Here is a 13,818-nt window from a genome sequence, read left to right on the forward strand (position 1 = left end):
CTGAAACACTGTACTGGGAACAATTTCCTGACAGGCTCATCTGTCATGATGAGTATTTATTTCTCTTGATTGATGAATGTGGGAGACTGGTTTATTGCAAAGAAGAAAAGATGGATCTGGCAACATGAGGACCACTCGCACATCCGATTTTGAAGAGGACGTGCTAGAATGTGTTGCAGCAGATCCCACTACAAGTACTTGTCATATTTCATGTGAAAGGGCCCTGTATATGCTAGCATGTGGCAAGTACTCCATGAACAACAATTACACCCGTGTCACCTACAATGAGTTCATGTAATGTTTGTGACTGACTTTGCACCAAGGGAGCATTATGTCACTGGTTGTTCCAACAATGGATTGATGGACCAAACTTCCTCCAAATCATGCTGTTTACTGATGAGGCCTTGTTTGGTCATGATGGTATTTTGAACAGTGGGAACAGCCATGTGTGGGATGAAGTAAACCCTCACTCTGTAGTAGCATCACACCATCAAGTACATTTTGCTGAGAGTACCTGAGTCGGCATTCTAGGCAACAATCTCATTGGAACATATCTTCTGCCAGGCCAACTGAATGGCCACCTGCACTTGAGGTTTGGGAAAAGAGTTCTACCTGAGTTGGAGGACATACCCTTGGCTGCTTGTGAGAGGATGCGTATACAACATGAGAGTGCACCTCCTCACTTCAGAGTGAATGTCTGCAACCATCTCAGTGCTGTATTTCCTGGTCACTTGATTGGAAGGGTAGGTGCTACTACACGACCTGAAAGGTCACCTGACCTGAATCCCCTTGATTATTTCCTATGGCAATACCTAAAGTCACCTGTGTATGAGGCACCAGTGGATACAGAGATGGAATTAGTTGCCAGAATTTTAGCTGCCTGTGATATGATTGTAAATACACAATGGATCTACATCATATGTGCCTGAAACTTGTTTGTCAATGTCATTCTTGGATTGACATTGATGGCCATCAGTTTCAGCATATTTTGTAAAATACAGTACAAATTGCATGTTCTTTATCTCAACAATGGTATTTGCAGTTTACTGTAACTACTGTAAATAAAAGAGTACACATAAATGTGTTTTTATTCCTATTATCTCCTTAAACTGGCTTCTCAAACCCCAGGTTCCCTACCTCAAATTGTTCAGTGGAGCACCCTCTATGTCCCGTCAAATTTTTCCATGCTCGGACGGGAACAAACTGTATGTCTTTTGTTAGCCTGTGAACTTCATTTAATTTGAAATTTTGTAATAATGAAATGTTCTGTTTGTACAAAGTTGATGATGATGTAGTCCCATACTCCTTTACAGAGCATAGGGGAATGATGCAGGAGACCTGCACCGCCATACTAGGCAAGGTCCTAGAGGAGGTGGTTTGCCACTGCCTTCCTCCAACCGTAATTAGTATGAATGATGATGATGATGACGACACAACAACACCCAGTCATCTCGAGGCAGGTGAAAATCCCTGACCCCGGTGGGAATCGAACCCAGGACCTCATGCTCGGGAAGCGAGAAAGCTACCACGAGACAATGAGCTGCGGAATATACAAAGTTACATTTAAAAAATAAATTTGGCTATCAAACTGTATTATACTGACTAGAAAGTGTACTGAATAATGAGAAATTAGTAACTTCACCAGATGTGCTATTGGAAGTTCCTGACAAACCAGTATGAGTAACATTGCCACATCCAGTGAGAGCTCCTCCAGGGGGGAAACCACCAATATTTCAGGTCGGTTACATGAAATTCTGGAGTGGTTCAATATAAGGCCACCAGATGATTGGCTCACTCTCAGTTTTTTCTTCTTAGTTGCTGTTATCTGACTGCCTCTATGAAGTGAACATTGACCTCTGCTGCTGTTTACCTGAACTGGACTGGACTTGTGTCTGGTAGTGACTGCAATACTTTCCAATTGAAGCATAGCTTATAACTAGAAAGTTGGGCCTGATCTCAGTACACCACAATCTGGTATAACATTTCCATATAGAGCTTTTTTTAAATAACAGTGTAGTTTCCATCATTGGAAGACTTATTTGGAAATCTAATTAATATTATACTTGCAGTACATGTACACAAAGAAGCAGTCATTCTTAAATTTATATTAATTTTGATCAGGAGCGTTTTGTCAACTAATGGAAAATTTAATCTGCTCTTACATGATACTAATTTTGGGATTTATAAATGTTTTTTTTTTTTACCCTAAAGTGAGGGTTACATTAGAAAAGGCATACATTCTGAGTCCAACAACCACTTATTGGGTATTTACTATAGGAAAACAATGTTTAATTTAAAATTTCGTGAAATTGTTTCAGACCTGCTCATGACCATCTGCCTTTATTATAAGAGTCACAGTAGCTATCAGCATAAAAAAATATCAGAAATACTTCCAAGCAAGCTTATGCATATGGTGCATCCAGAAATTAAGTTTTCTGATGTTGTTTCCTTCAAAGTAGACTATTTAGCAAGGAAAACTGCACATGCTCAATGGATCTCTGATGTGACAGTCAAATGCTAGCCAGATAGGTCCCACCTGATCCCAGTACCACATCCTGCGGGGTTCAGCCAGTGATAAAGTTCCTTAATGCACAAAACATAGTGGCCATTGAAATTCATTGCCAGTTCTGTCAGGTCTATGGGTAGAATATCATGAGAAAACAGATTATGTGTCACTGCGTTGGCTTTTTTCTGAAGGCTGTCAAGGTGTCCTTGATGAAGGGTGCAGTGGGTGACCGTCCCTCATCAATGATCACTCATTGACTTGTTGCTGCAGTGCACACTAGAGAATTGTTGCTTCACAATTATGGAGCCATGTTCCATACATATCATGATCCTTGTTGCATGAAATTGTCACTAAGAAATTGCTGTTCAAGCAGTTGTGTGCCAGGTGGGTGCCAAAAAAACTGACACCCAAGCACAAAACAAAAGGCTTTAGAGCAATGCTACATTTCTACAGTGGTCTCATGAAGAGAGCACCTCAAGAAATTCCTGTCCTTTGGCCACTCTTATAACATTGACAACGAGCTGAAGGTGACTGTCACATACTGGTTCCATTCACATGCAGCAGACTTCTACGACACAGAAATACTAAAGTTGATCCCACGATATGACAAGTTTCTCAACTGTTTTGGTGACTATGTCCAAAAATAGCTGAACATTGCTACACCTGTTGCTAATGAAGTTTTCCATGCACCTATGTTGTCTTTTGTTTTAAAAGTTAGGGAAACATACTTTCTGGATGCACCTTGTATGATGTAGGTACTTCATAATTTCATATATGAAATTTTTTTATGTTGTTATAATTTACTTTATTTTACCTTCCTTGAGTAATATTCTTTCTTCCATACCACATCTCCTACTTTCTTTGTTGCACTCTGTTTGTTCTTTTGTTTCCTCTGACTGACCTTCATTCTTCACTGCTAATTTTAAACTGTTTGCACTGATTGTGAGCAAAAAATATAGACCTTTCAAAGTTGTAGATTAAATTAATTTATTTTCCTTTGTTGTCACAATTTATGTATCAGAATCTGACGTAAAACATTGAAAATAGGGAGAATGGGTGAGTGAGAGATAGCTCTTGGTGTTTGTAACAGAAACATTTTTCCTCCCTTTTGATTCCCCTACAGAGTTTTATGCAAACCAATATTATACATTTTAGCTCTTGTTTTTTTGTCATGATTTAGTCAGGTCAATAGCTCAGTAATCATTAAGGAAATGTGAGAGGCGAGAAAAGTGACTTACCACATAATGCCTTGCTTTCCTTAATGTCCCATACTACAACAGTGGCATCATCAAATCCTCCTAATGATATGAGGTAATTGCTGTCAGAAGAAAAGACTACAGATTCAACACAAACTTTGTGTATCTCATGCTTGGTAAACAGCTTTAAGTCATCAAACTCCCACAGAATAACTGTTGCCTGGAAGTGCATAGGAATATATTAAAATTACACATATTTAGCTTACATGTCATTTATTAATTAGTAATGTTGTCATTCTTACCCTGAATCCAATGTGGTTTGTTTGAGCTGAAGCCACATACTTCCCATCTGCTGAAACTGCTACTGCACATACAACATCTGTGTGCCCTATCAGAAATCTCTGTATTTTTGTCTTCCAGTTTTGCACTACTACATTACAGCCAAGGGGGTAAAGAATGTGCTCTCCATCTGGGTGTACTTGTAAGCCATTACGCACAGAGCCTGAAATCAGCATCATACTCATAGGTTTTGTAATATAGTCATCATGAAGAGGCAAGTGTTTTGCAACAGGCATGGATACAAGATGGTGGTGGAGAGGAGGCAGGGCCTTTTCAATTTTCCTTACAATTTATTGCAAAGAACTTGTTATCTAAACAGGTTGTACATATTCAATACTCATGTTGACATGCAATGTTTTATACACTGAAGAGTCAAAGAAACTGGTATAGGCATGCATATCCAAATACACATGTAAACAGGCAGAATACGATACTGTGGTCAGCAATTACTATGTAAGACAAGTGTCTGGTGCAGTTGTTAGATTGGTTACTACTGGTACAATGGCCAGTAATCAAGATTTTAGCGAGTTTGAATGTGGTCTTATAGTTGGCACACAAGCGATGGGAAACAGCATCCATGAGATAGTGATGAAGTGGGGATTTTCCCATATGACCATTTCAAGCGGATACCACGAATCTCAGGAATCTGGCAAAGCATCAAATCTCCGACACCTCTGTGGCTGGAAAAAGATCCTGCAAAAATGCGACCAACAATGACTGGTGAAAATGGTTCAATATGACAGAAGTGCAACCCTTCTGCAGAGTGCTGCAAATTTCAATACTGGGCGATCAACAAGTCTCAGTGTATGAACCATTCAATGAAACATCAAAGATATGGGCCTTTAGAGCTGAAAGTCCTCTCATGTACCCTTGATGACTGCATGATGCAAAGCTCTATCTTGCCCGAGCCCATCAACACCCACACTGGACTGTTGATGACAAAACATGTTCCCTGGTCGAATGAATCTCATTTGAAATTGTATCGAGCAGATGGACGTGTACGGGTATAGAGATAACCTCATGAATCCAAGGGCCCTGAAAGACAGCAGGTGACTGTACAAGCTGGTGGAGGCTCTGTAATGGTGTGGGTGTGAGATGTTGGAGTGATATGGGGCCTCTGATATGTATAGATATAGCTCTGACAGGTGAAACATACATAAGCATCCTGTCTGATCTCCTGCATCCGTTCATGTCCTTTGTGCATTTCGGCAGACTTGGGCAGTTCCTGCAGGACATTGCGACACCCCTCACGCCCAGAATTGCTAAAGAGTGGCTTCAGGGATGTTCATATGATTTTAAACATTTCCTCTGGCCACCAAACTCCCCAGACATGAACATTGAGCATATCTGAGATGCCTTGCAGCATGCTGTTCAGAAGAGATCTCCACCCCATCATACTCATGGATTTATGGGCAGCCCTGCAGGATTCATGGTGTCAGTTCCCTCCAGCACTACTTCAGACATTAGTTGAGTCCATGTCACATTGTGTTGTGGCTCTTCTGCATGCTCATGGGGGCTACTTGATATCAGGCAGGTGTACCAGTTTCTTTGGCTCTTCAGTTTACTATATATACTGCTATAAATTATATTAACAGTGACCATTGTTAATATCTATGTAGAAGTAAAACAGAATATTGAAAATATACTAAATTAAAAGCAATTAACTAAAGTTCTAAGTAAATAACTTCCCTCTTATATTGCTTGATATATTACTGGCAGCCTTGGAAGAACTCAGGGTTTGCCAACTAACTACAACTATACCTTCTCTTAGACCTGTTGTTGCTACACTGTTCTACATTGCCCACACCAGTATGTATGCACCTAGACAATCCTTGAGTCTTTGCATATACAGGTGAACCATACCTTGAGTAAGGACAATGCTAGGTGCCCTTAATGCTTGGAAATATGCTGCATACCCGCCTTTCAGTGCTTTCAGTGTTCCAGTCAGACTGCCATTCATCTAACTTCCAGGCTCACCCATATGTTTTATAATTAATAGGAGCTCCTGTGATCTCATAAACACAATCATATTATTCATGCCCCAACCAATGCAAAGCTGTCCAGTGACAAAAAAGCACAGGTGAGTGACAGAAGTACAGTTCCTGTTGAATTTTTTCCCAATAATGTTTCGTAGTTCTCCAGTAAAAGGTAAAGTTCCCAGATGCCGCTGGCAGAAATCCACAATGGCACTGAAGGTAGTTTCATGATATGACCACGCCACATGTAACAGTAATTTATAGTCAGCAGTGACAGCACAGGCAATCTTATATGTAATTTTAGACTGTTTATCAATAACAGATTTTACATATCTGGGAAGTTCCTTCCCTTGTCTAGAAGAATACTGTGGGGTGGGAGGGGGGGGGGGGGGGGGGGGGGGGAGTAAAGGTGAGGGTCATGGTGGTCATGATCCCACCCCAAAATCTTTTTCTAGTAAAAGCATTTACATTTCTACATATTTCAATTTCCAATCTCACAGCCAACACTCATGGAATATAGTATTATGAAAACTAAGAGTACTGATAGTGGTAAAGGAATATTAAAACCTACAAGCTACATTTAATACAGGATAGTTTTAAGTTGTTTGTGTGAGCTTGTAGCCAGGAACAGGAGCATATGTACAGGCTGAACTATGTACTCTCAACAACAAATCCAACACAGTTAATGAATCCAGAAGTAAAATAGGCAAACCAAAAGAAGAGAAAGACTAAGGAGAGGAAGAAAATATGACTTCCTGGATGTAATGGAAGCTGCTGATGGAAACAGCATTCTCCTCATTTATGTAATTGTATCGTCATATTTTGCAGATCATTTTTTTCTTACATTGCATCGCATAGTGTCTTAATGGGTTGGCAGACATCTGTGCTGTGACACCCACTTCTGTCTAGAGTCTTCACAAATCCCAGGTGACCAGATGATGGAGTGTCATGGAAATTATTCACAATAGTTAGCTGTAGATGAGCTGGGATGACAAGCAACCTTTTCTGCCACACTGGATCATAGTTCCTCTTATACATTATTCTGTTTATTAATGTAAATTCCCGTTTGGTCATTTTTGCCTCCTTCAAGGCTTCTATAGTTTCACCTTCAATGGAGCTTCCCTCTATTCAGTAGCAATGTCATTTAATGCAGTATGACTGAAATTTCATCCACAATGCTGCATTCCACTAAAGGATTCTTTGAGAGGCAGTCAGCATCCTTGTATTTGTGTCCACCTTTGTATACCACTGAGACTTCATACCTCAGTGGCCATCTTGCCAGTTGAGCTGACAGATCCATCAGGTTAATCAGCCGGCATACATAATGGTGGTTCATCAAAACAGTGAATGATTTGCCAAATATGGATTGAACATTTAGATGGCCCAAACAACTACAAGACACGCTTCCTTAGTTGTGGAGTGGTTCATCTCAGGCTTGTAGAGTATCCTGGAAGCATAAGCTATCACCTTTCCAGCATCCCCCCCCCCCCCCCCCCCCCCCCTTGATTTACCATGCAACTGCACCTATCGCATACTGCTAGCTTTGGTGTGAAGTTCTTAAGTTCTTTCCCAGTGTTCTTGTCATCGAATGCTACGACTGGGAAAGATGTTAATGCCTCCTTAAACTAAACTACTAAACTAAACTCCATCCAAATAGGCCTCAGAAAGCCCAATGGTACCAACTGGCCACCATGTCATCCTTAGCCCACAGTCGTCACTGGATGAGGATATGGAGGGGCGTGTGGTCAGCACACCACTCTCTAGGCCGTACGTCAGTTTACAAGACTGGAGCTGCTACTTCCGAATCAAGTAGCCCCTCAGTTTGCCTCATGGGCTGAGTGGATCTTGCTTGCCAACAGTGCTTGGTAGACCGGATGGTCACTCATCCAAGTGCTAGCCCAGCCTGATAGCACTAAACTTCGGTGACCTGATGGGAACTGGTGTTACCACTGCAGCAAGGCCATACGCCTTCTTAAGGATAAGAAAATATCTTTCCTTCATGCTGTTCCCAAAAAATTTGGTGTCTCTGTGCTGAAGTTCTTGCAAGAGATGTGACTTGGTGCAGAAGTACTTTATGAATCACCAGAGTACAAGCACATTTTAAGAAAACTTCCCACATAACGAAAATGCCACAGAGTAGGAAAATCTGTGACTGGTCTTGCTTTCTCTGATTCAGGACAGACTCCATCACCATATACCAAGTGCCCCTAGATTTTTGTTTCTTTGGCAGTGAAGAGACACTTTTTTGGTTTCAGATCGAGGCCTGCAGTCTGAGCACACTTCAGGACTGTTGTCAGTTGCTGTAGATATGTCTTTCAGATGTCTTCAGAAAAATGAGCATAATCCAAGTAGCAAAGACATGCCATCCATTTAAGATCTCAAACCAGGTTGTCCTTCAAATGACTGAAGGTGGTAACAGAATTACACAGTCCAAATACCATAATTTTAAGCTTAAGAGACCATCAGGAGTTATTAAGCAGTATTTTCCCAGTCAGCCTCATAAACCGTTACTTGCTAGTAGCCTGTCTGTGTTGTGACTTGGCAAGACGCAGATTGGCGTGAGGTCTGGAACAAGGTAAAGTAATTATCCTATAAAGAAAAGAACGTAGTTCTTGGAATACTTAACTTTAATCCACAATTGGAGAACATCGCTCTTGTTTAGACATTATTACACTCTGAATATAAACTGGTAATGGCGCCTTGCTAGGTCGTAGCAAATGACGTAGCTGAAGGCTATGGTAACTATCGTCTCGGCAAATGAGAGCGTATTTGTCAGTGTAGCATCGCTAGCAAAGTCGGCTGTACAGCTGCGGCGAGTGCTAGGACGACTCTTTAGACCTGCCGTGTGGTGGCGCTCGGTCTGCAATCACTGACAGTGGCGACACGCGGGTCCGACGTATACTAACGGACCGTGGCCGATTTAAAGGCTACCACCCAGCAAGTGTGGTGTCTGGCGGTGACACTACAGTCTGCATGTCCACAGTTGAAAAATATTTAGCTCCTTCCAAGCAGGTATTATGATGGGCAGCAATAGATAGACATCATTTTTCATGATTTTGTTCAATCATCAGTATTCGACACAGAAATGTCATAAGTTATCTTTGTTCTTCACAAAGACCACATCAGTATTCGACACAGAAATGTCATAAGTTATCCTTGTTCTTCACAAAGACCACAGGAGTGGACTGCCATCTGCTTCACATCTCCTGTGCAGCAAGCTATGTAAATTTAAGTATTAACTGTGTTTTTCTTACTTGTCACTTCTTTTTCCACGTGTTTTTGCTTTTAGGAAGCTTTAATTTTCGAGTACTGGTAATGGTGTTCCATAGATTTCGTGTTTGTTTTGAATACAGTCCAGAGACAGTTAGTGCTTATTTTCATTGTTTCCAACAAGAAGTGTCTAGTAACCACAGTTTAGTCAGCTATCAGCAGCCTTTAGTGAATTAGCAGTCTAGTTAAAAATTGATTACTTAACTCTCTACAGTAAATTGTTGATTTCTTAGAATGGATACGATGTGTGGCTGCTGTGTATGAACGCAGGAGGAGCTGGCCACTGTCCGCGAACAGCTGAACGTGCTGATGGCCACAGTCAGACGTCTTCAGGCTGCTACCTCAGAGCATAGCAGCAGTGGGGAGTCTGGTGCGTCACATGGTACACCCCAGGTGTTACATGTTTCACCCATGGCCCCTGCTGTTGAGACATCTTCACAGGTACCGGGCGCAGTTGGGCCACCCTCTCCCCAAGAGGAGTGGTGGGTTCAACGGCATTCGCATTGCACGAGGCACAGGGTCAATGCGAAGGCTGGCCATGTGGCATCGCCCGCTCTGCCTGTGAGAGGACATGTGGCCACTCCTTCAGCAAGGTCCAAGCAGGCAGACAAGGGGAGTGGTTTATTAGTGATTGGGAGTTCCAATGTTAAGCAGGTGATGGAGCCCCTTAGGGAAATAGTGGAAAGTTCAGGGAAGAAGGCCAGTGTTCACTCTGTCTGCTGGGGGTCTCAGCCGAGATGTGCAGGAGGCCCTGCCAGTGGCGATAGAGAGCAATGAGTGCACCCGACTGCAAATGGTTGCTCATGTCGGCACCAATGACTGCTGCCGTCTGGGTCCAGAGGTCATCATTCATACAGGCAGTTGGTGGAGTTTGTGAAGGCAGAAAGCCTTGCTTGCAGGGTGGAATCTGTGCTAACATTTGTAGTGTACATAGTGTCCTATAGTATGTATAGTGTTCTATAGTAGGACCGATCGTGGTCCTCTGGTTTGAAGCTGAGTGGAAGGCTTAAACCAGAGGCTCAGACGATTCTGCGGAGATCGGGGGTGTAAATTTCTCGACCTCCGCTATCGGATGGAGAAATGTAGGGTCCCCTGAATAGGTCAGGTGTGCACCACACGCAGGAAGTGGCTACAAGGGTAGCGGAATATGTGTGGAGTGCGCATGTGGGGTTTTTAGGTTAGAGGATTCCCTCCCTAGTCCCGACAAGACGCCTCCTGAGATGTGACAAGGTAGCAGTAGGCAAAGCACAACAGGGAATGACAATGTTAATGTGGTAATAGTAAACTGCAGGAGCATCTATAGAAAGGTCCCAGAACTGCTCTCATTAACAAACAGTCACTATGCTCACATAGTACTAGGGACGGAAAGTTGGCTGAAACCAGATGTAAACAGTAATGAAATTGTAAACTCAGATTGGAATGTGTACCACAGAGACAGTCTGGACAGTGAAGGGGGAGGCATGTTTATAGCGATAAAAAGTGCAATAGTATCGAAGGAAATTGACAGAGATCCGAAATGTGAAGTAATTTGGGTGAAGGTCACAATTTAAGCAGACTCAAACATGGTAATTGGATGTCTCTATAGGCCCCCTGGCTCAGCAGCTCTTGTGGCAGAACACCTTAGATTTCCCGACCATGTCATAGTTTTGGGTGGAAATTTTGATTTAGCAGATATAGACTGGGAGACTCAAATGTTTATAATGGGTGGCAGGGACAAAGAGTCCAGAAAAAAATTTTAAGTGCATTATCTGAAAACTACCTTGAGCAGTTAAACAGAGGACTGACTAATGGCGATAACATATTAGACCTTCTGGTGACAAACAGACACGAACTATTTGAAACAGTTATCCCGGAACAGGGAATCAGTGATCATAAAGCTGTTACAGCATCGGTGATTTCAGCCAAAAATGGAAATATTAAAAAAGGTAGGAAGATTTTTCTGTTTAGCAAAAGTGACAAAAAGCAGATTTCAGAGTACTGATTAAATGGGACCTCATGAATCATCACTCTGCACACCACAGATAATCAAATACTTTTTGTAATGGATCCATAAGGTGAGGTTCAACGGCTGTAACGTATTTTATAATATGCATTTTAACCGTCAGCTGTTTATTGTCCCACTATTCATCTACCGCTTTCGGTTATTAACCGTCATCCTGGATGTAGGGTGCAACAGGTTACTTAAAAACATCCCACATCCGAAGATATCCATAATTGTACAACCAGTTTGTCTTAGAATATTGACAGTCACGTTTTATGTGAAATAAACAGATATCACAGGAGACATCTCCTGAGATGTCTGTATGTTTCATATAAAATATGACTGTCAATATTCTAAAACAAATTGGTTGTACAATTGTGGATAATTTCGATATGGGAAGCTTTAAAAATCATATGGGGTATTTTTACTAATCTGTTGTACCCTATATCTTGGTTGATGGTTGATAACCAAAACTGGTAGATGACTAATGGGACACCAAACAGCTGACGGTTAAAATGCATTGTATAAAATCACATACTTTCTGACTATTTGTGTGTAAGTCGCATCAAGCGAGAGTTTCTCTGAGCTGAAAGTATAAAAAGATATCTTCCTCTACAATGAATTGAGAACGACTAGTCGATTAGTCTATTTTATCAACTGAAAGACAATTTTCAAAAGAATTTCAGCAAAATAAAGGGGCTAAATACTGGTAATATCAATGATAACTATGGTATTACTGGGACCTCGTACTAAGATTAACAAAGCAACTGATATTATATTTTTACAAGCTTTGTTTCCAGGCATAAAATGAAAGATAATTTTTTGTTGCATTCTTTATTGTTTCTTTGCAGTGTACCTGATGGTTCTCGTGCTAATTGCTGATTTCTAATGTAAGTTTCCCACCTACACCTTCAAGTACGTATATTACGATTACTAGAGCGTAGAGTACACATATTATAACTATTTGATTTTTTTCAGCGATTGCATCTATATTAATCATTTTCTAGAAAATGTGCACCGAAGGTCGTCTTTCCCGGCCTCCGACAGGTTTAGCGCGCCACTGTTTGTAGGCCTGAATGCTCTCCATTCTTCTTTAGTACAGTGTGTGATTCACCAAACACAGTATGAGAATAAACGGAGAGAGCACACCCCGCATTCTCGCACACTGCAGCTACTATCTAGCAAACTGCATGGTCCTTCATACAGAGCATCTACGGCCGCGTTGTGGATTGTGAACTTCCCGAGGCGGAATTTTAGGTACGGTAGCGACCACAATGGATATTCTAACAGAAAGTTCTAACATAGCACAGCACAGTAAAAACGCGCCATTCAACAATGGCTATTGCTAACCTTGTGAGTTTGACCACTACAGGTTGCCACCGGACAAACACAAACTACAGCGACTGGAAGTTTTCAGACGTCTACCAATTCAGCATTAGGGATCTGAACAATATAGAAAATATTTAGGACGTACTATAGTTGGTATCCGCTATGACCCCACATACTGTGTAATGCGAATTTCGAAACGTCTTATTTTCATGTAGGTCTACGTATACTTTTATTTTTCGCCAATATGTATAGCAATAGATGACGATCCCGACAGTGTTAACAATGATACAAAAATGCTGAAAATAACGTCTTTGTGCTTAAAACAATGGTGATAAACAAGGACACACTTCCTCATACTTGTTCCACTAACTTATGATAATTTGTGTACTAATCTACTGTAACCAGAATCTAGTCAAATTATTACAGTAATAATACAAAAAGTGTATCTGTGGCCACATACTATTATTATTATTATTATTATTGTCATACTATAATCATTGCGGGTATTTAAACAAAACAACTGTTGCTTCCTAAGTTAAATTAATTTACTGTTGTTTAACTTATGCTGTACGCTCAACGTTTACATGAACACATTAATATCTTTCAAAGAAAATAGCTACACCTGTAGCAACAGAGATCTGTTTTCAGTTTACTACTACTTGCGTGGAGTATTGTAATAACTTACCATTAAACCCAATTATCGATTCGGCGACCAATTCATTAACTTCAGTTTCTGTTTCCGACATATCTGTGTAAAGTTTTCAGGAGACAGCAAGCTCTGACTGCAGTGAACGAAGCGAACGCGGCGACTGTTGCTGCAAAGTAGTCCCCGTTCCACCGTCGCCATGGCTACAAATAAGAGGTGGCTGTAGTCAGAGGCAGGTGTGCCAGCAGTTAGACTGACGCAGTCACGAGGGAGCACGCTTTAGCAAAATCAGAGGACGGGAAATGCACCACATTCGGCACATGCACGTTTTAATGGCTTGTCGTTTGAGAATGGGTTCTGTGTCAAAGAAATATGCAGACGTGGAAAAGGGAACCGAGAAACAGCCCCCGTCATTTTAAGTGCGGCGTAAGATCTGCCATCTATGCAGCAATTTACATATAGCGACCAAGTAAAACGTTCTTTTGGAGTACGGTACAGGGCACACTCTTCATGTCGTAATCCACCTTTTGTAAAATGTTGTGAAAGCAGTTGCATCACGAAATAACTAAACTTTT

The 13,818-nt window shown here is 41.3% G+C and overlaps 1 protein-coding gene across 1 annotated transcript in view; it reads right to left on the bottom strand.

The window, feature by feature from the left end:
* Nucleotides 1-13,343, bottom strand: part of LOC124620159 (cilia- and flagella-associated protein 52-like) — a 124,204-nt gene extending 110,861 nt beyond the window's left edge. The window contains exons 1-3 of the mRNA XM_047146829.1: nucleotides 13,283-13,343; nucleotides 4,005-4,204; nucleotides 3,745-3,922 (exon numbers count right to left, since the gene is read on the bottom strand). Coding sequence (XP_047002785.1) covers nucleotides 3,745-3,922; nucleotides 4,005-4,204; nucleotides 13,283-13,343 — 439 coding nt within the window. The remainder of the gene's footprint in view (nucleotides 1-3,744; nucleotides 3,923-4,004; nucleotides 4,205-13,282) is intronic.
* Nucleotides 13,344-13,818: the final 475 nt, after the last annotated feature.

Source organism: Schistocerca americana, chromosome 6 (genome assembly GCF_021461395.2).
Source record: "Schistocerca americana isolate TAMUIC-IGC-003095 chromosome 6, iqSchAmer2.1, whole genome shotgun sequence".
NCBI lineage: Eukaryota > Metazoa > Arthropoda > Insecta > Orthoptera > Acrididae > Schistocerca > Schistocerca americana.